This window comes from Suillus discolor, assembly GCF_016758755.1.
Source record: "Suillus discolor strain FC423 chromosome Unknown F5147scaffold_129, whole genome shotgun sequence".
NCBI classification, from domain to species: Eukaryota; Fungi; Basidiomycota; class Agaricomycetes; order Boletales; family Suillaceae; genus Suillus; species Suillus discolor.
Window position 1 is genome coordinate 59,323 of NW_024541376.1, and position 20,563 is coordinate 79,885.

General features: G+C 49.6%; 9 protein-coding genes across 9 annotated transcripts; 3 read left to right on the forward strand and 6 right to left on the reverse strand.

Annotated features, from left to right (window-relative positions):
* Positions 1–21: 21 nt before the first annotated feature.
* On the reverse strand, positions 22–4,037 carry F5147DRAFT_57474 (uncharacterized protein). The gene is made up of 3 exons (XM_041431238.1): positions 3,395–4,037; positions 2,196–3,340; positions 22–2,144 (listed from the first exon to the last, which is right to left on the reverse strand). Exons 1-3 carry the CDS (start codon positions 3,858–3,860, stop codon positions 78–80), a joined length of 3,678 nt encoding a protein of 1,225 aa, XP_041285308.1. The 5' UTR covers positions 3,861–4,037; the 3' UTR covers positions 22–77.
* Positions 4,038–5,280: 1,243 nt separating this feature from the next.
* F5147DRAFT_727653 (MFS general substrate transporter) lies at positions 5,281–7,508 on the reverse strand. Its single transcript, XM_041439272.1, is given in 10 exon segments — positions 5,281–5,501; positions 5,552–5,692; positions 5,746–5,862; positions 5,913–6,293; positions 6,347–6,436; positions 6,492–6,536; positions 6,591–6,677; positions 6,731–6,920; positions 7,053–7,344; positions 7,355–7,508. 9 exon segments carry the CDS (start codon positions 7,237–7,239, stop codon positions 5,315–5,317), a joined length of 1,425 nt encoding a protein of 474 aa, XP_041285309.1. The 5' UTR covers positions 7,240–7,344; positions 7,355–7,508; the 3' UTR covers positions 5,281–5,314.
* Positions 7,509–8,013: 505 nt separating this feature from the next.
* On the reverse strand, positions 8,014–10,790 carry F5147DRAFT_727668 (TLD-domain-containing protein). Its single transcript, XM_041439273.1, has 8 exons — positions 10,760–10,790; positions 10,669–10,701; positions 10,571–10,606; positions 10,400–10,453; positions 9,151–10,348; positions 8,851–9,095; positions 8,662–8,796; positions 8,014–8,592 (listed from the first exon to the last, which is right to left on the reverse strand). Exons 5-8 carry the CDS (start codon positions 10,327–10,329, stop codon positions 8,418–8,420), a joined length of 1,734 nt encoding a protein of 577 aa, XP_041285310.1. The 5' UTR covers positions 10,330–10,348; positions 10,400–10,453; positions 10,571–10,606; positions 10,669–10,701; positions 10,760–10,790; the 3' UTR covers positions 8,014–8,417.
* Positions 10,791–10,864: 74 nt separating this feature from the next.
* F5147DRAFT_789841 (uncharacterized protein) lies at positions 10,865–11,623 on the forward strand (the record flags this gene model as incomplete). The annotated part of the gene is made up of 1 exon (XM_041443035.1): positions 10,865–11,623. The coding sequence occupies exon 1, from the start codon at positions 11,123–11,125 to the stop codon at positions 11,621–11,623; it is 501 nt and encodes a 166-aa protein (XP_041285311.1). The 5' UTR covers positions 10,865–11,122.
* A 1,946-nt stretch (positions 11,624–13,569) lies between these two features.
* Positions 13,570–14,132, reverse strand: F5147DRAFT_727673 (uncharacterized protein). The gene is made up of 2 exons (XM_041439274.1): positions 14,024–14,132; positions 13,570–13,958 (listed from the first exon to the last, which is right to left on the reverse strand). Exon 2 carries the CDS (start codon positions 13,887–13,889, stop codon positions 13,608–13,610), a length of 282 nt encoding a protein of 93 aa, XP_041285312.1. The 5' UTR covers positions 13,890–13,958; positions 14,024–14,132; the 3' UTR covers positions 13,570–13,607.
* Positions 14,133–14,576: 444 nt separating this feature from the next.
* F5147DRAFT_727675 (uncharacterized protein) lies at positions 14,577–15,336 on the forward strand. The gene is made up of 2 exons (XM_041439275.1): positions 14,577–14,599; positions 14,651–15,336. The coding sequence occupies exon 2, from the start codon at positions 14,694–14,696 to the stop codon at positions 15,315–15,317; it is 624 nt and encodes a 207-aa protein (XP_041285313.1). The 5' UTR covers positions 14,577–14,599; positions 14,651–14,693; the 3' UTR covers positions 15,318–15,336.
* Positions 15,337–16,104: 768 nt separating this feature from the next.
* On the forward strand, positions 16,105–16,504 carry F5147DRAFT_781237 (uncharacterized protein; the record flags this gene model as incomplete). Its single annotated transcript, XM_041442597.1, has 3 exons — positions 16,105–16,179; positions 16,256–16,282; positions 16,340–16,504. The coding sequence occupies 3 exons, from the start codon at positions 16,105–16,107 to the stop codon at positions 16,502–16,504; spliced, it is 267 nt and encodes an 88-aa protein (XP_041285314.1).
* Positions 16,505–18,066: 1,562 nt separating this feature from the next.
* F5147DRAFT_658893 (uncharacterized protein) lies at positions 18,067–18,519 on the reverse strand (the record flags this gene model as incomplete). Its single annotated transcript, XM_041434513.1, has 3 exons — positions 18,067–18,163; positions 18,213–18,355; positions 18,403–18,519. 3 exons carry the CDS (start codon positions 18,517–18,519, stop codon positions 18,067–18,069), a joined length of 357 nt encoding a protein of 118 aa, XP_041285315.1.
* Positions 18,520–19,075: 556 nt separating this feature from the next.
* Positions 19,076–19,348, reverse strand: F5147DRAFT_587994 (uncharacterized protein; the record flags this gene model as incomplete). The annotated part of the gene is made up of 1 exon (XM_041432048.1): positions 19,076–19,348. A coding segment is annotated over one exon (273 nt), but the record flags the coding sequence as incomplete, so codon positions are not given.
* Positions 19,349–20,563: the final 1,215 nt, after the last annotated feature.

Consider the following 20,563-nt stretch of genomic DNA (forward strand, 5'->3'; position numbering starts at 1 on the left):
TAGAGCATAGCGCATGTGAAACATAATTATCAGGAGGCGACCATACCTCGAACACCATTGCTGGCAGAAAACATAATTCATACCTCCTCATCTCCATCATCCCCCTCCCCATCGCTCATAGCATATAGACTCAAACTTGTCATATCCCCAAGGTGTAACTCGTGTTCGGGGCGTAATTGTAGACTATTCGGAGACCCGGGACCTTCTGTCATCGAGAAAGTCGCAGTGCTTGGGCTCGCGGCTACTGTGCCCGTCGATGCGAAGGAGGTGAACGATACAGATTGACTTGCGTGAGAGGACTGAGGAGCATAGAAGGGATGCGAATGAGGAATCATGGAATGTGAATGTCTATGCCCCAATTTTTTAACAACAGGGGAGGAACCGCCAGGAGAAGGTGGTGACTCGCTCATCACATTGGATAACCCCACATCCTCCAACATTAGCATCGACATTTCAGGCGGTGGAGCAGGAAACAAGCTCGAGGATGTGCTCGCGCGTCTTTGTCTCTGTAGTTGACTCTTCTGTGGGGAAAGAGGAGGCTGGATGGACAATGAAGGTGTAGGTTGGGACTGTTTCTGCTGCGGAGGAGGAGGTCTTAATTGCGTGGACCGCGACGGGGAGGGGGTCCGTCCGAATGTGAAATCGAAAGACGCCTTGGTGGATACAGTATGGTGTCTGCTGTGCTGCGGGAGATGTGAGTGCGATCGTTGGATAAGAGTTCTATGGGGGACAGGCGTGAGCGTTTGTGATTGATGGGTAGGGGAGATGCGGAGAGAAGCAAGATGTTTGTGAGGCAAGCGCTCGAAGTCTTGATGGCAGCGATGTGTTTTATCGGACCCATCCTCTTCGTCCCGGTTAAGTACGCCAAATCCTACGCCCCTGCCCAAGCCCACATCATCTCTATCCTGATTCGCCATAGCTTCTAACACCCTCAATCTTTCTCTTAGTATCTCATTCTCCTCCCTCAGCCTCCTGCACGCCTCCTGGGAATCCGCAAGGGCATTCAGGAGTGCGGAGGTCTCCAGACAATGCTTTTCTTGGAGGGTCCGGACGTTGGCTCCCATCGCATTCCCAACGCCAGCTGCAGCCCCAGCCCCAGCGCTAATCCCTGATCCCACACCACTGCTTACGCTCGTAGGGGCTGTGCTCCCTGAGAACGTAGTCCTAGCGGCACTCGAGAACGTCGGGCTTGGGCTCCATCCAGCACCAGCGTTCCCTGCCGTACACACGCTCCTCGTGCCCAGCGAAGACGTGCTTGCAGCCTCCGAAAATGCCGCACGGGAAGGGGCATGGTCCCGCAAGGAAGCATAACGGTTGATAGTCGAATAGTCACGATCTCTATCATAACGACCAAGAGACCCTTCACGATCACGATCCAACCGGCTCATCACCGAAGTAGCGCCTTCACGATCACGATCCAACCGGCTCATCACCGAAGTAGCGCCTTCACGGTCACGGTCAAACCGACTCAGCACTGAACTTGCGCCTTCTCGATCCTGCTCAAATCGATTGACACTGACAGATCCAGCCCTCTCTCGTTCGAACCTTGCACCAGTCTCTTCTCGTTCCCCGTCGAACAACCCAGCGGCAGCAAATGCTTTGACAGTCCTCGGACCAAGCCATTCCATGGTTGGAGGTCCTGGTGTATGCGTGCTGCGAGTGAGGGGAGAAGACACAAGTCTATTTTCTCCGGAAGTAAGCTTGACTCTGCCTGCTCTCTCTCCAACTCCGTTCCTTACACCAAGCCCAAACCTCCCTGCACCATTGAGACGATTGCTTACGTTTGATCCCGGTTTCTCAACTTGAGCAGATAAGGATGAAGGCTCGTCAACACTTAAGCTTCTCTTCCGGCTGAGAAAGAGGTGGGGATGATGGCGGCGACGCAGATGGGTTGGGTCGTGGGGGGTGCTTGTAGTTGTGGGAGGGCTAGATGTGGGAGTCCTTGGGTTTGTGCTGGTAGTGGTAGCGGAGGGTGAGGAGGTAAACGTGGTTGAGGGAGACGCACTAAGACTGGAGGGCGTAGTAGAAGTAGGTACAAGGGTTGTGGTGATATAGGGCACAGGAGGCGGCACTCTTCCAGTGGGCACAACGTTAACATTTGGGCACGAGGATATGTGTCTCTGCGACTTTGGGTGCTGATCCTGCTACGAATCGTCCAGTAAGTATGTGAATTGATGTGAACATGAAAACCTCACCTCAACCGCTCCAGTGCGAGTATCCCTTGTCCCGATATCGGAAGAGGAGCGAGGCGTGAAGTTGACGTTGACGTCTACTGATGGACGAGGCACGCATGTGTCCGAAGATACCCTCAACCCTGTAGTATCCGACGACGATCGCATCACTGTGTCCGCTGTGACCTGCCCAGCCGATAAAGGAGACGGGGGCTGACGCCTCTGCGTTCCCGTGGCTGTTTCTAAAGATGTGCCTGGTGTGCTCCCAGCGATCGAAGGAGAAGTAGAAGTGAAGCTCCGCATGAGCCTTGGCAAATGCGACGGTGGCCGACGCATGGTTAGAGAGGGACGGGAAATAGGGAGCTGCGTAGGTCCTGGAGAGCGTACAACTTCTCGTGAGGGTCTGGATCCCAGCGACACTGGGGATCGTGTATCTGGCTGAGGGGCTGTTGATGTCCGTATGCTCGGGGATAGAGGTGTGGTTGGGTCTCGTGATAGCGGTTCGACAGAAGAGCACCCTGATAACATAGGTGTAGTAGATCGTTCAGCTAAAGGCGCGGAGTGCAGTCGAGGACCAGGCGTTTGAGGAATTGTTGAAGCTACAATTGGGAATGGCGCAATAATGGACTCGTTTAATACCACTTTATCGGTGGCTGATTCCCCCATGTCCTTGCTGGGCGAGCGATGAGGACTGAGCAGCTCAGCAAGGTCGGGATCGAGCGCACTGAAGTCAAAGGTTGCATCTGGATCTGAGAACTGAGGGAGACACGAAATCGTATCCATACTGTCAAACCCATGTTTTGTTCCCCGGGGTGAGGATGGTTGTTGAGCCACGTCTGCGTCTTCGACCACAACAGCGCTGGACCAACCGTCGGCAGTAGTGGGGGATAGAGCGTCCTGAAGTTCGGCGGATAATTTTGAGAGGGATAGATCGAGATTGGATGCGGTGGGAGAGGGATCACAAGAAATTTGAGAGGCAGAACAGTCTTTGGAAGTGAGAATGGTGCCCTGAGATGGTGGGGGGAAGAATGTGACCTTGGATGGAAAGAAAGTGTGTGGCGAAGTAGGGGAGGGAGATGGGGAAGGACTTGTGGAGGGGATATATTTCGAGATACCCGAGTTGTCAGCTTCGAGGATGGTGCTAAGGTCAGCGGGGCATGGGTGTACGGCTAGTAATGAATATTTCATAATAGCCCTTGAAAGAGAATAGCGAAATTACGAACCATACATCTCGTCATCAGGGGACTGGGAAGTAGCACAGAGTGAAGGAAGGAGACTGTCGGAGGCTGAAGCAGCGCGGACAATATCATAGCTCCTTTTGTGCGCATTAAATTCTTCAGCATCAAGACGCGATATAGATATGACAGGGGGATTATCCTGATCACGTTGATGGTCGCGGACAGAAGAAAGGGAAGGTTTGCGATCACTGGAGCGACGGAGAGAAGCAAAGTGGAATGGGTGCTTTGTTTGTGTTGTGGGCTGAGCTGGCAACGCTGGTTTGCTATTTCCAAAGGGGAGGAGATTACGGATAGCGCGAAAGGATGGAATGCTTGACGGTGTGGATGGCGTTGACGGTGTACTACTCTCAGATGTGCGACGCATGAGTGGGAAGGCATTGATATTGCTAGACATTGAAGACCGCGATGTGCGCGTGCTTATCATGCTCAAGCCAGGTGACAGGTCTGCCATAGTGTCGACAAAGATGAAGAACGTTGAACCGTTCCCAGTGACTCTTCCGGGATGAACGTTACACTAGTCGTGACGGACGCACGTCTGTGGCATGCACGCTGCGAAGACCAGCTTCGGGATGGGTCAGTTTAACAACGACGGCGACCCGTTCGTTGTCGCTAGTCACAGTGGCAAGCGACGAACCGACCAACCTTCAATAAAATTATCGACTAGCATCGTCCCTTGATTTTAAACAAACTTGCCTTTTTCGGCGATCGTCTTCTCTCAGTACCATTAATTTTCCACAGCAGTAGCGCTAACTAATATGTATACGCTTCTATATATCCTTCCACGTCCCACTGGCACTACGAATCATTTTTCAACTCTGGCTTAGTCACAATTGATACAGCGCATCTTCAGGGTGCATAAATGACTGTCAATTATCAGCGCTAGCGTTATACCACTCGCTCGCTCGTTGGGCGTTGATGCAATTTGATCGTGCTTCCTCTGGAAATCGACTCCTTGAGACCATCCCGATCGAGTGCTTTCGTCTGACCCGGGTAAGCATCATGATGTCAACTAACAGTGGTTGGGCTGAGACCCAACGACATCAGTTTGGTTCTATTCAAGCATGCGGCAATTCGCGATGGCACTGTTGTTTGATCGCCAAGTTGAGCACCAGTCCGCCTGATCAGTGACTAGTGATCACACTTGCTAACTACCGAACACCACCATGGCATGATGTGAGGTGAGGCTATATTTTTGTCTATGAACGGTACTTGACGTAAACTCAGGCTTGGGTGGTCCAGACTCGGCCGAGCCATGACGGGCACCGAAGTGTAGTCAGGACTATATTGTCTCATTGTTCAGAGACTCATCACGTCTTCGTTTAAATTTTTGGGACTGACATTGTCTTTCACTCACCAGGCGACCAACAATGTATGCTTGAATGTCGTTTATGCATGGGATCTAATTCACGCCAGTCAGTGGTTGATCAGGCAGTCATTGATCACATTTATATGTTTTATATGGAATGATACGCAGTGCTCTGAGATGGCCGACTATAGAGTGTTAGTGGGAGAGCCGGTACATGCTAGTTGTGCCAGACAACAGTCTCAGGTAATGTGACAGCGTCCAATGCGAACTACCGCAACCCCCAAAATCCCTGCGTTAATTGGCTGGAGGATAATATGAAAAATGCTGCCCACCTGGCCAAATAGGACTAGGTAGTCATTCCGAAATTTGTCCATTTCTACGTGTCCATTACACCCTCTCCTGAGCTCTAGTCTGTCTTGATTGACAGACTCTGGTATACCTGGACTCATAATAAATGAATTGAGGCGATGCTTGCGGAGAAAGTCCCTGAAGTTCATGTTGAATTCAAGATATCTATGGGATTAATAAAGGTAAACATTACCTGCTAGTACGTGGCCATTGTTTGTAAAATTAAAATCCGTAGATCACCAAGCCATCGTTCAGAGAACGTAGCGGAATCCTTTTTCTTTGATCCCTTGCCCCTGCTCTTCTTTCTCCAGCTTCTTGTTCAATGTCTTCAGATGCTGTCTGAGAATCCAAGTCATCGTAATCGCGGTAACGTTACCGGCGATCACAATGGTATAAGAGTATCGATAGGTAGGGCCCCAATTAGCTGGCCAGACGTACCTGCCATCTATTTCGTCAACGAAAATTTAATGATCGATTAAACTACTCACGACCCTGCGATGTTGCCTAGTTGCTGAAGTGCATTGATAAGCGAAATACATACTGCGCGTTTTGACGGCGGTCGCGCGAATGTATTACTCTCCCACGTAGTCATCAAGACAATTGCTGAGTTGGACTGCGCCATGAGGAAGCTGGAGGGCGGGCACTATCAGCGAGACGTCCGAAATTAAGATTATGTGCCTACAGAGAGAAGTATCGGGCTGCAGTGTTCATGGTGCATATCGAAATAAGGGACCCAATTATGCCAATGAGGTTCGAAATGCTCATGTGAAAGAACCTTTCTTGTGTTTTATCAGAGTGTCTGAGGAGTTCTTCAGACCAGTTCCTAGATTGTTCGATATCCCAGCTTACCTGGCCCACACAAATGTGAAAATGACAGCATATATCCAAGGAGGCGCAGCGAGGAGCAGCGATGCCGTTGGGTTATAGCCAAGTGTTGCAGTAAGAGTGGGGAAATAGACAGTGAAGGACAACGCTACAACCTGAGCAATCAATAGTATTGTGATCCACCACACCTTCCAGTCGGAGATGGCGAGGTAAAAGCCGTAACCGAAGCCACCGTTCTCAGTTTCCAACTGGTCTCCGACACCAGCATCCTCCTCCATACGCTTCAGTGCAAGCCGGCGCTCGTCATCAGTAAGCCACTTTGTTGTCGTTGGAAAGTCCGGCAAAACAAAGACAGCCATTATCGCAACGGTGACAGTCAGACTTCCTTCGATATAGAAAAGCCACCTTATAAATGAAATTCAACAGAGTCCTTTGACAAATCAACTGTATTGAATTACCTCCACGCGGCTTGTGCACGGATGCCGTCCATGTTAGCAAGAATACCTGATGCAATGAGAGCTCCGAAGGCGTTACTGATCATGTTTCCGCTGTAATGGTGCTGTCAATGAATAGATATATCCACCAGCATAGTAGCACCCTTACCAATAGAGGATGGCTAATCTGAAACCTATCTCTGTTCTCTTGTACCTGTACATTGAATTTCAGGACTTCGGCTGAAAATATACTCGATGATTAACGAACCACTTCGAAATTAAGAACACGGCGCCGGGGAAAAAAGCTGCTTCTACGAAGCCAAGAAAGAATCGCGTTAGGAGCGCTCCAACGAAACTATTACGAGGAGTATGGTCGGTCATCTGTCAGACATCAATGATCGGTCATACTTTGTGGTAATTCCAGTCAGCGCCGATATGACTCCCCAAATTAGCATACAAGCAGGCAGATAAAGCGACGGCTTTCCGATGTAATTGAGAAACATATTGGAGGGGACCTGCATCATAACATATCCGACATAGAGGATAGACAACAATGTCGCAAATTGTGGACCCTCGAGATGGAGGTCGGCGGTGAGCCCTCGTGTGCGTGCCGCACTTAATCCGTTGTGAATGATGCATCAGCGATTCATGACAAGGGCATACCTAGCGTTGTTTCGATCGATCTAGTACAAGAGTGAGATATAGATCAGGCGCCTTGATGCGAGGTTACTCACGAAATTGAGGATATAGATGAGGATCAGCATTGACATGTGCAGGTCGAGTTTCAATAACAACCTGCGCTCTAGCTTGTTTCGTGCCTCTATACCGCCGAATTCTACGTCGACATCGAGTTCTTTGCACTCAACATGCTCCTTCGAGGGCGAGATCGGTGCAGTGTCAGGAGGGTCAGTTGTCATAAATGGGGTGATGATAGTGGGGTCTAAGGGATGGCCTCAACGGTTCGGTGTGCCTTATATATTATGACACGCAAGCCAATTTCATATCGACTAATCGGTTGGTACGAAAAAAAACTGGGCTGACGCGCCTTGGAGGTGCACGTAGAATATCGGACCGTCATCATGAGTGATAGGAAGCCTCGACAAATAATAGCCATGTCCCACCCACATGGTCCGATTGGATTGCGTCTCGTAGAACCATAGCATACTCAACAACCAACCATTCCGTTTGATGAAGATATTTTCAATAGAGTTAGAGCTAGCTGGGAGTCTGAAAGTCGCCTACGTCACGCAGGGTTGCTGGACCTGTTCAAGATTACTAAGTGTTCGTGCCTAAACGCGCAGCTGATGATTGGACTAACCGTCAAACATATGTATTGCAGTGCCATGGGGAATGTGATATTTGCTCGAAAAGCCTGGTTGCTTTTGGCTTGGTTAGGGTTTGCAGATGGAGAGCGAGCCCGTCCCCAAGGTTGAACGCCTGTGAGTCCATTATTGTCATGATGGTGCTGCCGTCTTGCTGCTGATTTATCAGAATGCAGGAATTTCGACAACATCCGACATACGTCGAGCGAACTATTTGCCATACCGCAAAATACGGCAGATACCTGCTGTACGTCCTTGCTCAACGCCTGTCATTGCCTCGTGTTACTGCTACAGATGTCCCATATGTCACTGCAGCCTGCGACAATGTTAAAATGTTTCTCGGTCAGACTAACACTGAACTCACCATTCTCAAAGCTGATTTCGAGGGGCGGTTGGCGAATGACTGGTACGTGCTATCATGGTTGTAAGTATTATCTGGGCCAATCACTTACACACCCCCAGAGATTACCACAAATATCTAGGAGCGGATCTGAGAGAGGAGAGAAATTTGGTTGCAACTGGTGTGGAGGCAGATCTTGGGAATCGACGAGATGTCTGCAGTAAGCTATACGGCTTGGTAACCGAACGGTGGCTCCCTGGGAGCGGTAACAGGTCACCACACACTCATTTCATTGTACTGTACTTAGTGTGCATGCCTCGTCCTTTATCGGCGACAGAAATAGATCAGCCAATAGAAAATGAAGATATTTGCCTTCGGAAGCAGATGAAATAAGGGAATCAAGCACATCATCCTACTCACAAAACGACAGCAATCAAGGTCCTACGCCCCACACCTCCAGTCCTACACACTCAAAGCTCACATCCTTCTTAACGCCGACGCTCCCAACATCCACACGAGAACACAGAACAGGGTTGTCAAACGTAGGGCATGGTGCAGAAGATCCGTCAAGGAGGGAAGCATCAAGGTAAAGACCATAGTGTCCATCTCTGCGCATCAAAGCGAGTTAGTCATTGGAATATGGAAATTGAACAAGGTCACAGGGAAAGAATACTCACCCGCCACCAAAAGATATGAACCCGGGCTCACAGAGCGCAACATAATCATTCCTCCCCGTCCATTTGTATACATCAAGTGTCCCCTCTTCTAACCCTAACTCTTTGTTTGAAGGACGTTGGTATCTCCAGAGAAAGCTGACCGGTGAAAATGAGCTCCGACAACCCAGAGGACGAGGCGAGGAAACTCACGACTCGCCACTCCCATAGTATCCTCCTCTTTCCAACCACAACCCATCCCCCATCCACACGCCGAAAATCGCATCTCTTGCATCTTTGACCACAACTAGAGCTCCTTTCGTTGCACCTGGTGTCGAGGGCAACTTGGGTTCACATCTGGAATACAGCGTATTCAACGATATACCGTGTTGGTCGAGCGAGTACAGTAGAGTCCATGTCCGTGGAAGACGAGTGAGTGCTGGAAGGTGGGGACGAATCTGGAAGAGTGTATGAGTGAGTACTGGCTGCATGCACTAGACAAGGGTTACGTACGAGATTTGCGATGGGTTCGCTCAGCACTACTGATGTGCCCTCTCTCCTTCCAACAAGATTGAGAACATGGATCTTCTTCCCTTTCCCTAGCACGCCCTTTACTTCACTCATTTCCTCATCATGGAGCGCGTCTGAGAAGCCCTTATCCCAGATCCGATCGCCTGCGAAACCAGGGGCACCGGATGGTGGAATGTAAGGGTGGGTGGCAAAAGGGGTGCCACGCGTGATGCCAGACGTCTGATGCGCCACATGCATGTGCGTTGGCTGAGGTATGTTACTAGGTGCTGGATGTACCAAACTTGATGTAGAAGATCCTGTGGATTGCCTAGATCGAGCAGATGGCAGGAACGCCGAGACCCAGGTGGAAGAAAGGCGGGATAACGTAGCATGTGCTGGAGGCGTGGCTGGGGAGGCGGGAAACGACGAGGTTGATGCGGAAGGAATGTGTGCTGATGGAGGCGAGGCCGCTGCACTGAGACGGGGAGGAAGAGGTTCGCGTATATTCACAGGAGGCTGAGAGCTTACGCTCGTAGTGGGCACAGGCAACTTGTGTGGAGGAGAAGGAGGCTTGACATCCGCGTCAATCAAGTTCACAGTTTGTGGTATCGGAGACGGTGATTGTGTAACGATACCATTTTGAGCCGATGTTGGTTGAGTTTCGAATAGGGGAGATAATGGAGGTTGAATGTGCTCCCGAAGAAAATACAAAGGATCATCTTCATGCCCAAGCAGCTCATCAAGGACAACCCGTCTATTCTGCTCAGAAGCTGTTTTTGCGCTGGAGGTAAACTGATCAAAGTAATGCAAGCTTGCGTTCCCAGCGATGGCAGGTCTCTGAGACTTCAGGGCGACAGGCTCCAGCACCGGAAAGTCAAATGAAAGCGGGTCCTGAGCAGCAGGTACCGATACAAAGGCACCGAATTCAGAGTCTATGCTGGTCGTGCGATTTCTGTGGTGCTGCGGGCGAGTTGTTGTTGGGGGCTGATCACGAAAGATAGGTGTTGGAGTTGCTGGGGGCGTTGCGGGGGAGAACAAAGTTGCGAAACGGTCGATCTCAGCTGCGTCGAGTGGGTTGATGCGTGAAGAAATTGGTTGGGGTTGTGCAATTGGCATCTGGTGTGGCCGCCGTGTATGATCATGAGAGGGTAGGGGGATCAGCGGTTGGGTAGTCATCGTCATTTCGTGATATGATAGTGTTCTAAGAATCGTTGTCTCAGCATCCACATTCAACGAGAACGGACATACGTGCAAGTTTATAACATGAGGTGCGAGTTAGCTATGGCCTTTGAAGCTGCAAGAAAACCTGATGGACACGATGTAGTTAGTGAAAGTTGATGTTACAGGAAGCGAGAGAGCCGGTTCGTGGACGCTCTTCTGAGGCTGATGACTATTGATTGTATGAAAGCTGCAGTAGACTGACCTGCTCAGTAAATATGACAAGACTGAGCGCTGAGCTCTGTACATGCACATTTCATGAGTGGCGTTGCGCTGGATGAATGAGGCCCTTTGCGCACTCACAGAAGTACAGGTGAAATGCGTGTATGCTGAGCGCTGAGATCGTAAACTTCTTAGGGCTCTTTACTTCTAGTGAAGCACAGGTGATACTCACAAAGACTTTCGAAGAGAATGAAAAGCAAGTACTAGCTGGGCCGTCCAAGTCACGATTGAGTAATAAGATGTTGAATACGTCACAGCCACCGCTTAGCCCACCAGCGCTCCAGCCCGTACCAACTGCGGCACGCATTAGTACGGCTTTGCAAACTACGAATATCCCAATAGTAATGTGAGTCATGTCCGTCTTCAAATATTGGTCTATGTACTACTTGTAGAAGACCTAGCTGAAACGCTACGTGCAAGCTCCGTTTACTCAAGGTGAGTGGTACCTGCCTCGAGGATTCAGGGTGACTTTCTTGGCGAGGACATTTATATCATAGGCACAGGCAGTGTCCCCCTGCTGGGTCTCAGTCTTCCCATGTTCTGCTCTCACAAGCGCCGACGAAAGATCCGCACGAAAGACTCCATCTCGCATCCTATTCCAAGCAACCATACCCCAGAAATCCCACCAGAAAACGACGCACCCCTCTGCTCAACATGCTCATCCCTCGACCTCCATGCAATCCTTCACGACGGCGTCCCAAAAGAACACGCAATCCTCATCAGTCATCTCACAGACATCCTTAACAAATCCAACCAATGCGGACTGTGCAACCTCGTCGCTATTGTCATCCGTCGCGCGTGGAACTTGGATAAGTTGCCTGATATCGACATTTCTGATATTACCTGTGCGCTGTATGCGATGGAGTGCGGGTATCCGAACATTCCGGATTATATCTCTCCTGTACTCAGGGATATCTGTCATCGGCTGCATATTCAGGCTTTTGATAGACCTCGGGATGTTACAGCTGCCATGGTCGCCGCACAGTCAAACCTCTTGCTGGATATCCAGCTCCTATATTATATATTAATTAATTAGGGTTAGGGTCGTCGTTGTGGCTTACTGATTAATTCGATTGATCCCTCTGAACACCTAGGTAGTACGTACTTTCTGAAGCACCCCTCCGAGTCAGAGTCAACCCGTACCTACAAGCCGTTGCACAATGGTATGCGATCAAACAAGCAGCACAATGGAACAAGCCATAGGCCCGTAAGCAAAAATCCTTCCCCCTCCTCTAGTGCGGTGGAAAGCTCAAGCGCTCCGATGATGATTGAAAACGTGCAGCGTCTTTCATTTTGGCATATCAATGCTCAAAGAATATCAGAAGCAGGTCATAGCAGGATCAGGCTTCAAAATGTGTTCAATAATAGCTGGATTCCACCAGGGAAGTCCGATTGTCTACACGTATGGAAAGACTTGCTCTATGGCTGGCCGCGTACTGACTAAATCATGGCCAATCAGGGTTGAGAACGAGAAGAGCGCATTTGAGAAATCAATAATCGACAGACTCACCTCGGTCCTGACCGCGTCGATGACTACTATGACTACTACTGGGCCTGATGCAGGTGAATTCTAGGGCCGTCTCCAAGTCTGTCGGTCGAAAAATGCTATTTCTCCTTTCCAGTGGCTTCAACAGCGCCATCGGTCACTCACTTCAGTGGTACTTCTAAGGAGGAAGATGAAGATAGCGGTGATGATGAGGCTGTTGATGACGGGGTTGATGTTACGATCGGCGCTGACGTGGGTCAGATAATGCAAGGTACTATCTGTCGATTGACTCTCTCTATGGCATCGGCCTCCATGCTCATGTTTTACAAGATTTGCACCCAGAAGGCCTCGACACTGAGGCTGTGGTCCAAGATCTAGCCATCAGCACCGAACAGGCTGACGTCAAGGCCGTTGTCCAGGGCATGGAATATCTGGCCATCGGGGACGACAACAATGATGATGCTGGAGAAGATTTTATGGCGGCGTTGGCTGATGTGGATTCATCTGGTGAAGAAGATTCAGATGACGACACTGGTAGCGGTACTGTGCCCCCTCGAGCCAAAGATTCTACATCGGCCCAGCCAGAACATACCTCAGGGTCCATCGGCCCTGCCACAGACTTGGAGGCTTCAGTAAAAATCATCAACTTACCCAAGGTTCAACCGTTTGTCCTGGTTCCGCCAGCTCCATATATCACTCAGGGACCTCTGCGTTCAAGTTCTTCGTCCGCCAACGCCACGCCTTTCCATCCTTCTGAAGTGAGCATCCCTGGTGATGAACTGGATCGACTCCGGAAGTTTGGCATTGATGTCTCCAAAATATCTGGAAGAACGGTGAATCGCAGGCTGTTCCCTCCTGGGAAGTAAGTGATGTCTTAACGCTCTGGGTTTGTGCGTGACTTACATCTGTTCCAACTTTCCACTGTTAGTCGGAAGAACATCATCGAAGAATTTAGCCCGTGCTTTGACCCCAGTACATCTCCCGCTCTCAACAATATTCAAAACCACGATGTTCTCCAGAAAGTTCAGTGTGCGTATCTGGAGGACTACGACCTAATTGTTTGCCGACACCTCCATAACGGTGAATACTGTGGGTATGGTGTACCGCTGGTTGAGCTCGCAAGCCACTGCTACACCATGCCCAGAGGCTTGTCTGTCAACAACAACACCCGTCACCCGCATACTGTGGCTCTTTTGAAACATGCGGGCAAAAGTAACCCACGGATCAACACAGTCTATGCAGATATTTTGCGGGTCTTTCCCAACGTCGTCCTGACGAATGCTGAACTTCGGGCGCTGCGACCACTGGCTCATCAGCGCGGACCTATACAGCACATTGGGAAGCCTGTACCAGGCCGCCAGTGCTCTCGATGCGACTACGCCTGGCCAGATCACAACACTAACAAGGGGTTTAGAGAGCATTGGCAGAACCACAATGTCAAGTTTTCTGGTCGTGGCAAGAGCAATTGCAATGTGAGCCGTGACTCCAAAGTCATTCAAGTCCAAGCCTTCGATTGGGGTTTGAAGAGAGCTCTTTATTTTGCGGTCAGGGGTGGCGATGGTGAAGTCGGTAGTAATCCGCAGAAGACAGGCGGCTTATCTATCCTAGCAACTGAACTGCGACGCTTGATACCTGCAGCTTCCGGCCAAGGGACACAGAAACTCATGAAGAAGGCCGTGCTACCCTTTTTTGAACAGGTCGGTGCATCAGAACATATCGCACCATATGAAGCAGCTGCGTTATGTGACCTGGTATCCCTTCCTGCCAAAGGGGAAAGGCAGCTGAAAAGGCTCCAGAAGGCTGTCATTTTCCGCATTGAGGGACTCTGTGAGGAGGTTCCTCACGCCAATTTAGTGATCCGCAAGCTTCTAGTTAAGCCAAGAAAGTGAGTTCATGCATCCTGTTTTTTTATTGTTATTATTAGCGCTAATACAGATGTTTCAACTGTAGTGGAGCGAAAGCTTTGGCCGAGCGCTTCAATGCGCCCACTTGCCGGGACACCCGCATTGCATACGCTTCTGAAGAAGTGAGACTATTATGCTTTGTTCTCAGGTGTATAGCCCAAAAGACGTACACCCTGCTTCCTATTGGCCCCAAGTCTACGACCAACGGCTCCTACCATCTTTTCCTCACCAACGGCCAGCTAGAAGCCTTAGCTGTGCTTCAGAAGCTGCTCGCATCATCGCAGGCGGGCTGTGAGGATTTCACCGACGCCATACACAATGTTTTGGAACAGCTTTATATGCCCTCCAACACCCTGGATATGTTCCAAAACCGGTACATCAGTCCAGTCGCCGCATTTGTTTGTCTTCGCGCCGTCCATCCAGATGGTGGATTTATCACACCAGAGCTCATAACCTGTACTACAGTCCGGACACAGTTCGACATTCAGCTCTTCATCATGGACTTCTTAGACCGGCAGTTCAGCGTCTACCGGAAGACCGTCAAAAGTACAGTTGAGGCTGATCAGGGAGACTTAGATGTTCTGAAGCGCGGGCTGAGAAACCCTGGGAAGGACTGGGATCAGTGAGTTTTTGTTCTCGTTGGCAGAACTTGTCTGAAATGACGCAATGGCAGCACCAGATACTGTGAAGATATTATCGAGGAATGGACAGCGGAAATGAAAAACACCCCTTGTGGATTCGTGCGCGAGTGGATCAAATCATTGAGCTGGATCGTTCGCAAGACACCTGCCAAAGCCATCGTTACGTGGCTAGATCAGGACGACAAGCTTTCCGTCCGCCTTCTGACGCACACGGTCAATATCAAGCAGTATCACGCCGCATGCCAGTCAACTCTTCAAGACTGCATCTCCCACGTTCACGCCAAAGTACTTTTCAATATCTCACTCCCACAATCCAGCTTTGAGGTGCCGTCAGAAGATGATCAAAATGAGGACACCAGGGGCTATGGCCTGTTTTCGTTCTCCCTTGACGTTAATGACTCGGACCTCGGAGATTCTTCAGTCCTACTCAACTCTCTCTCCAATCTTGGCACCCTGTGTCGATGGGACGATGCAACCAATAGCATCAGCTGGGACACCGCCATGCTCAGCCAGTGGTTGGCCGATGTGTCCCTAGCTTGGGAGTATGTCTATCTGCTGATGCATTTGTTGGCTCTTCCGGCACGCGGTACTGAGGAAGAAATGTGGCAACATGCCAATGGGCGAGAATCCGGAAGACATCTTTTTTTCTCAAACAAGCTTCAGACCCTGGTCACGAAAAGCAACTACAACAAATCCTAATATTCTAAGCCGGGGTGGACGGGTCATGCTAGGGCAGCTTTGTCATGGCAAGGGGTAAAACGGTCCCCCTTCAACCTTGCCATGACCAAATTTCCTGGGCTCCAGGTGCAGATATCACGTGAGTCCACCCTAGTCTGAATCACAGACAAATGAAATCTGACATCTACTTTTTCCGTCCGTTTGAGTCCCACTTCCTTCAACAGCAAAGGAGACTAACACTGACTTCAGGCGCGAAAGTGACCGTCTTCACATCTGCCCCCAACGTCGCCCAAACCCGGGCCGAAACAAAAGCCACCACCCTCCTCGAAAATGCAGACAAAATGCTCAATTTTCCTCGCAGCGAGGAAAAACAACTTGAAAGGATGTGTTCTCCTCCATCCCATTGCATTCTACATCTCACTTGATAATCAGATCTTCATAAAAGTCATCATTACAGGCTTATCCATCAACGACCTCACCGGTGCACCTCCACTAACTTAATCGCTTCAACATTGCTGCCCCTCAAGTCCTCTCCAAATACAACCTCTGCCACATAGCTCGTGTCATCAACGCTGAGCAGTCTGTTCCCAAGGTCGAACCGTTTATTCTAAAAGCTGAGCAGGGTGTTTCAAAGGTTGGGCAGCGTATTTCTAAGTTAGAGCTGGGCGTTTCAATGATTGAGCAGTGGTGTTTCAAAGTTTGAGCAGGGTGTTCCAATGGTTGGACAGGCTGTTTCAAAGGTATGATTTCATTCTTTGCTTGTATAGCGCGATTCACGCTTTTTCACGCAGACGCTGGTTATCACACCATGGCTGAGCTCCTCGCTATCACCAAGACCACCCGTGCTGCATCCATCGCAGGGGACTTGTTCACCGCTAAAAAGGTCCTCACTCAAGATAATACTACTGACACCAAAAACTTCCTTCTGCTCTTTCGTAATGGCGCACAAACACAACTAGAACAATGCACTTCAGGATGCAACCAAGGTGACAACGACCCATCACACGCTAACTAAAAATCCGCTGACTTTGATGGTCTTGTAGTCCCTTGCCATACAGACATTGTTGGCTGGCTATATCGCCAAAGGTATCGCCCTCTGTGGACAGCAGCTTCTCGACGATGTGAGGACGACCTTTGATCTGGCGTTCACGTTCATACAAGGAAATATGGATGCTATTGCGTTCCTCTACTTGATCAAGGCAAATTAATTTGCTCGTCTTGCATATTCCGCACTTCATTATGTGTTTCAGGCTATTGCGCTCTTCAATGCCAACAGAATCAAAGAGGCAATACTGCCTGTGGATCAGCTGTCTACCGATCCCCTTGCTTGTGGTGTCGTGGTGGTGAGTCTCACGTTTTCAATCACGCTTATGTTCGTGCATCAGGCGAGTCTTCGAGTCCAACCAGGAACCATTGCCTTGAATGGCGCGCATCACAGTGAGGCTGTCGAGCACTTCACTGCCACGGTCAAGGCTAGCACTTGCTTTAAATCCATCGCTCCTACCGCCCGCGAGGCTTTCACTGTGGTACATTGATATGTCATCACCGGAAAATTCACCCGTGCTCAACCGCGCCTTTTTTGCAGCTCTTCGGATGAGACATCGAGGCATTGTGGCAAATTTTCAACCAGAAACTGATCCTTGCACTCCTTGGGGCCAGCATGCTCAGACAAGCCTTCGATTCGTACCGTTTCACGATGGACGTAAGCAACGAAACTACCAAGACCAGCCTGCACTCTCGGATATCGAGTAAGTTTTCAGTCATCTCACCCATACTGCGGTGCTCAGCTCTTTTTGCTCAGCTCTCTCGTTGTGATGGATGACGCAGCATGCCTTCCTCGGTTACATTTGTATATATGTATTGTAATATGGCTTTCATCTATGGATCTCCTTTGGCGATTCCTGTATCATGTATCCCTGCTACTTTTATCAATAATGCTATTCATTATTTTTGAGTCCTACGGCAGCCTGTTTGTTCGACGCATACCCTTCTTTCTGGCCACTTGAAGCTTCGATCGAGAGTCTAGATTGTCGACTGAACAATTCCTTCAGACTTATTGCAAGTTGTTCAAATATCTATCACACATGTGCAGCAAGTGACAATATTGGAATAGGTACATGTCCACCTCTGGGTGGTTAATTGCGCCGACAAATTGCAGACGGGTACTCTCGCGATTCAGCCTCGCTCCTCCTCCTCCTCTTAAAATTGTGTTCGCCCTTCACAGGCCCACCGATTTCTACCCACCGACTTTATGACCTAGGCCTGATCGCCCGCCAGGATATGTTGGCGTCAATGAAATCATGGGGCCAACTAGATAAAAGCATACAGGGTCTAACTGAGCAAAACACTTTGCTTTTTGTTTCAACAAGTCATCTTTCGAAGCGAGGAACCGGATCCCATCAGGACTAGCCAGTAACGCGGTGAGAAAAGAGCTTCCCAATCGCAACCACCGAATATTGGGCTTGCGATTTATGATTAGCATGAAGCACCCATGATTTAAGACTGCGATATACCTGTTTCCTTGGAAGGCCAGAAAACCGATGAGAGAATGGATGGACAAACGATAACAATAGCAGTCGTCGCATGAATCTTGCTACTTTGATGACTTCTTCCAATCACTTGAGATTTAGCAATGGACCCTCGATCAGCCCTTGAAGCAACTCAAAGTTCCATTTCGCACTGTCTTTTGCCATTATAACCTGAGGCAAAGTTAACCTGACCCACAACACGAATCCGAAAGCAGACGCACATGAGTCTCGAACAACAACAATTAGAAAGTTTTATCGTCCATCTGCATCCCCATCTTGATTTTGACCTGCTCGACTTGTCTCTGCCCTTTCCGGACTGCGTCTTTAGTAGAGTTCGCCCTATGATACCAGGTAAACATACGTCTCCTGGCCATGCACAAGCGCTCACCTTGGATGTGCATTCCTAACACAAGGTTGCAGTCTCAAACGATTACGATTGAAGATATCGATTGCCGATAGAGCAGATGTTCCGACTATCCTATGTTCTCCTCGGTTGTAATCTGCTGCCAGATTAAACACGCGTAGAACAGCCTAAAATGGATTCAGATTCAGAGAGATAAATTGGACGCAGACCATACCCGTATCTTGGCAGCAACACCCAGGGGAAGTACTCTGTTCGTCATCTGCATAACCTCTGCCATTAGCAGAGTTGCTTTACGCGACAGGTTGGAGCCAGCGGTGCATTCTTCAAGCATTGCCGTGAGTGCCTGTTGGCTGTCAGGTTAAGAGGAGATGTACCATGAATATATCCTTACATCTATCGGACCGGCGTCCGTGAATACAAGGACGAGGGCTATGTATTGGTCAATGAGCTTTAGTGTTTCAGGAGCCTTCTCCGGAAGTTTCTAATCTGCGAGCTGATCCGCAGATGCTCGAGGCTTTCGGTACACTGAGCGCGCCATTGAGTTACCAACAACCCGTGATAACTAGCTGACCTACTCGTAAGCCGCCGACCTTCTATGAATGTTGTATACTATTGCAGAGCCTTGATATTGAACAAATCAAAGAATATGACTAGCGCTATCTCCTTGAATTGGGGTGAGTTCTTGTCTTTAAATACAAATTTGAGCAACACACCCACTCCAAGTCTGCAGCATCAGCTGTATGATCTTGGTGCAGCTTCGCATATGATCAGCGTCTGTAACAGCAGACAATGCAATCTGTGGTTCAGAGTAAACTCACGGACCCCAAGAAGAACAGTCTGCTCACCTCCAGGTCAGTTCCAAGATGCAGGGGAGTCGCATGTTTAGCCTATCGGAAGTCGTAAATGAGGGGCAAATTTTCCACAGAACTATGATCACCCACCCCAAGCTCTGTCAGCACCCAGATAGCATTTCCGCTGCTATTTTGCACCAGAGTCCATAGGATCACCTCCATAGCATCTGCAACAGCTCTGAATGGCCATCCCTCAACCCCAGTAACACTGCGTGCTTTAGTGTGCAACCCCACACTGATCGCCATCTCAGTCGCACCCCCTCCCGGTGCGAGAAGGGGGTTAAAGTATGCATTGCGCACAACGCTCAGAGCATCTGCAAGATTACGATCGATTTCGTCGAGTATGTCCTTGGAGGGGCCGCAGAGGAGAATGATGCACGCTTTAGGGTTTTTGCACTCGGTCAGGAATGTGAAGTGTCTGAGTGGATTGCGTAAATGAGGGGGCAAGGCAGAACTGAAATAACGAACTCATTCCCATCTTCTCGGCATTGAATAGCCCACATCCCGCGCCAGCATCGGAGTCGCAGACGTCTTCCGCATGGTTCACGATGGTTGCACCTATCAATTTCAACTTCGCGCAGAAGTCACTTCCGCATACCTAACCTGTTGATAGGGTGACGGGGTGACACTTGCAGGGGCGCGCCCGAAGAGGAAAGGCCGATAGGATGAGCCTGAAGACGCAGAAGAGCCTGAGGATAGAGCACCGGAGCGTGTTGATCAACTCAATGCAGAGGAAGACTCAGATGACAAAGCTGACAAAGATGCAAGCTCAGAGTTGGAGGATGAGCACAGCGAATTTGGTTATGGAGATCTGGAGGAGCATATGATAGAGGATGACATTGAGGATGATGAAGATGATGGCGACAGTGATAGCGAGATTGATCTTGGCACTGAGGACGGGGAGGGCGCTGCAGACAACGAGGAGGATTATGGCGACTATGCCGAGTACTAGAATGTGATCAGCATGGCAAACACTATGTTGTCTACATAGTACTCACCAGTGTAGGGAACATATCAAGGAGAATGTATGTGACCGCCCCATTGTCCTCCAACAATGTTCGAGCGAATGCTTGCAGTATGCGAGAGTTTACGATGAATGACTGAAGTGACGAAGGATCGTACCAATGGACAGCATCAGCAAAAGTTGCACTCTGAGTTCTGCGGCATTGAATGGACTTGTCTTAAGCGGTTATAACAGTACTTCGCATTTGCGAGCCTTGCAATGCCTGGTGTGACGCCTCCAAGGCTTGTAGCCGCATCTGGAAGCCTATGCCAGGCTTACGGCATTTGCCGAGGCCTTGTCAGCTTGCGCCACTTTTGCTGATGCCGTGACTATGTATCATCCCTAATTTGTGCTGACGGACATCTTCACAGGTTCGAAGAACAGCAGCTTGGCGAGTGCTCAGCGGCGCAGGCCTCGACGAAGGGACAATTCATGTTTTCCCTCTCAGCTCGGGGTCCTCACCAATATTCTGTTTGCTATCAAATTCGAGACTCGTGTTTTGATTTTCCAGCGCTTTATAG

Coding starts and splice junctions, on each gene's coding strand:
- F5147DRAFT_727675 (XM_041439275.1), top strand. CDS start 14,694: ATGAAAAACACCCCTTGTGGATTCGTGCGCGAGTGGATCAAATCATTG.
- F5147DRAFT_727668 (XM_041439273.1), bottom strand. CDS start 10,329: ATGACGATGACTACCCAACCGCTGATCCCCCTACCCTCTCATGATCAT. Junction 9,096..9,150: donor GCGAACCCATCGCAAATCTC/GTACGTAACCCT, acceptor ACACTCTTCCAG/ATTCGTCCCCACCTTCCAGC. Junction 8,797..8,850: donor TACTATGGGAGTGGCGAGTC/GTGAGTTTCCTC, acceptor TTCACCGGTCAG/CTTTCTCTGGAGATACCAAC.
- F5147DRAFT_727673 (XM_041439274.1), bottom strand. CDS start 13,889: ATGCGGAAAATGACAGCCTTCTGGAGCCTTTTCAGCTGCCTTTCCCCT.
- F5147DRAFT_727653 (XM_041439272.1), bottom strand. CDS start 7,239: ATGACAACTGACCCTCCTGACACTGCACCGATCTCGCCCTCGAAGGAG. Junction 6,437..6,491: donor AGATTAGCCATCCTCTATTG/GTAAGGGTGCTA, acceptor GCACCATTACAG/CGGAAACATGATCAGTAACG. Junction 5,693..5,745: donor GCAGCCCGATACTTCTCTCT/GTAGGCACATAA, acceptor CCCGCCCTCCAG/CTTCCTCATGGCGCAGTCCA.
- F5147DRAFT_57474 (XM_041431238.1), bottom strand. CDS start 3,860: ATGGCAGACCTGTCACCTGGCTTGAGCATGATAAGCACGCGCACATCG. Junction 3,341..3,394: donor CCCTGATGACGAGATGTATG/GTTCGTAATTTC, acceptor ATTCATTACTAG/CCGTACACCCATGCCCCGCT. Junction 2,145..2,195: donor CTCGCACTGGAGCGGTTGAG/GTGAGGTTTTCA, acceptor GACGATTCGTAG/CAGGATCAGCACCCAAAGTC.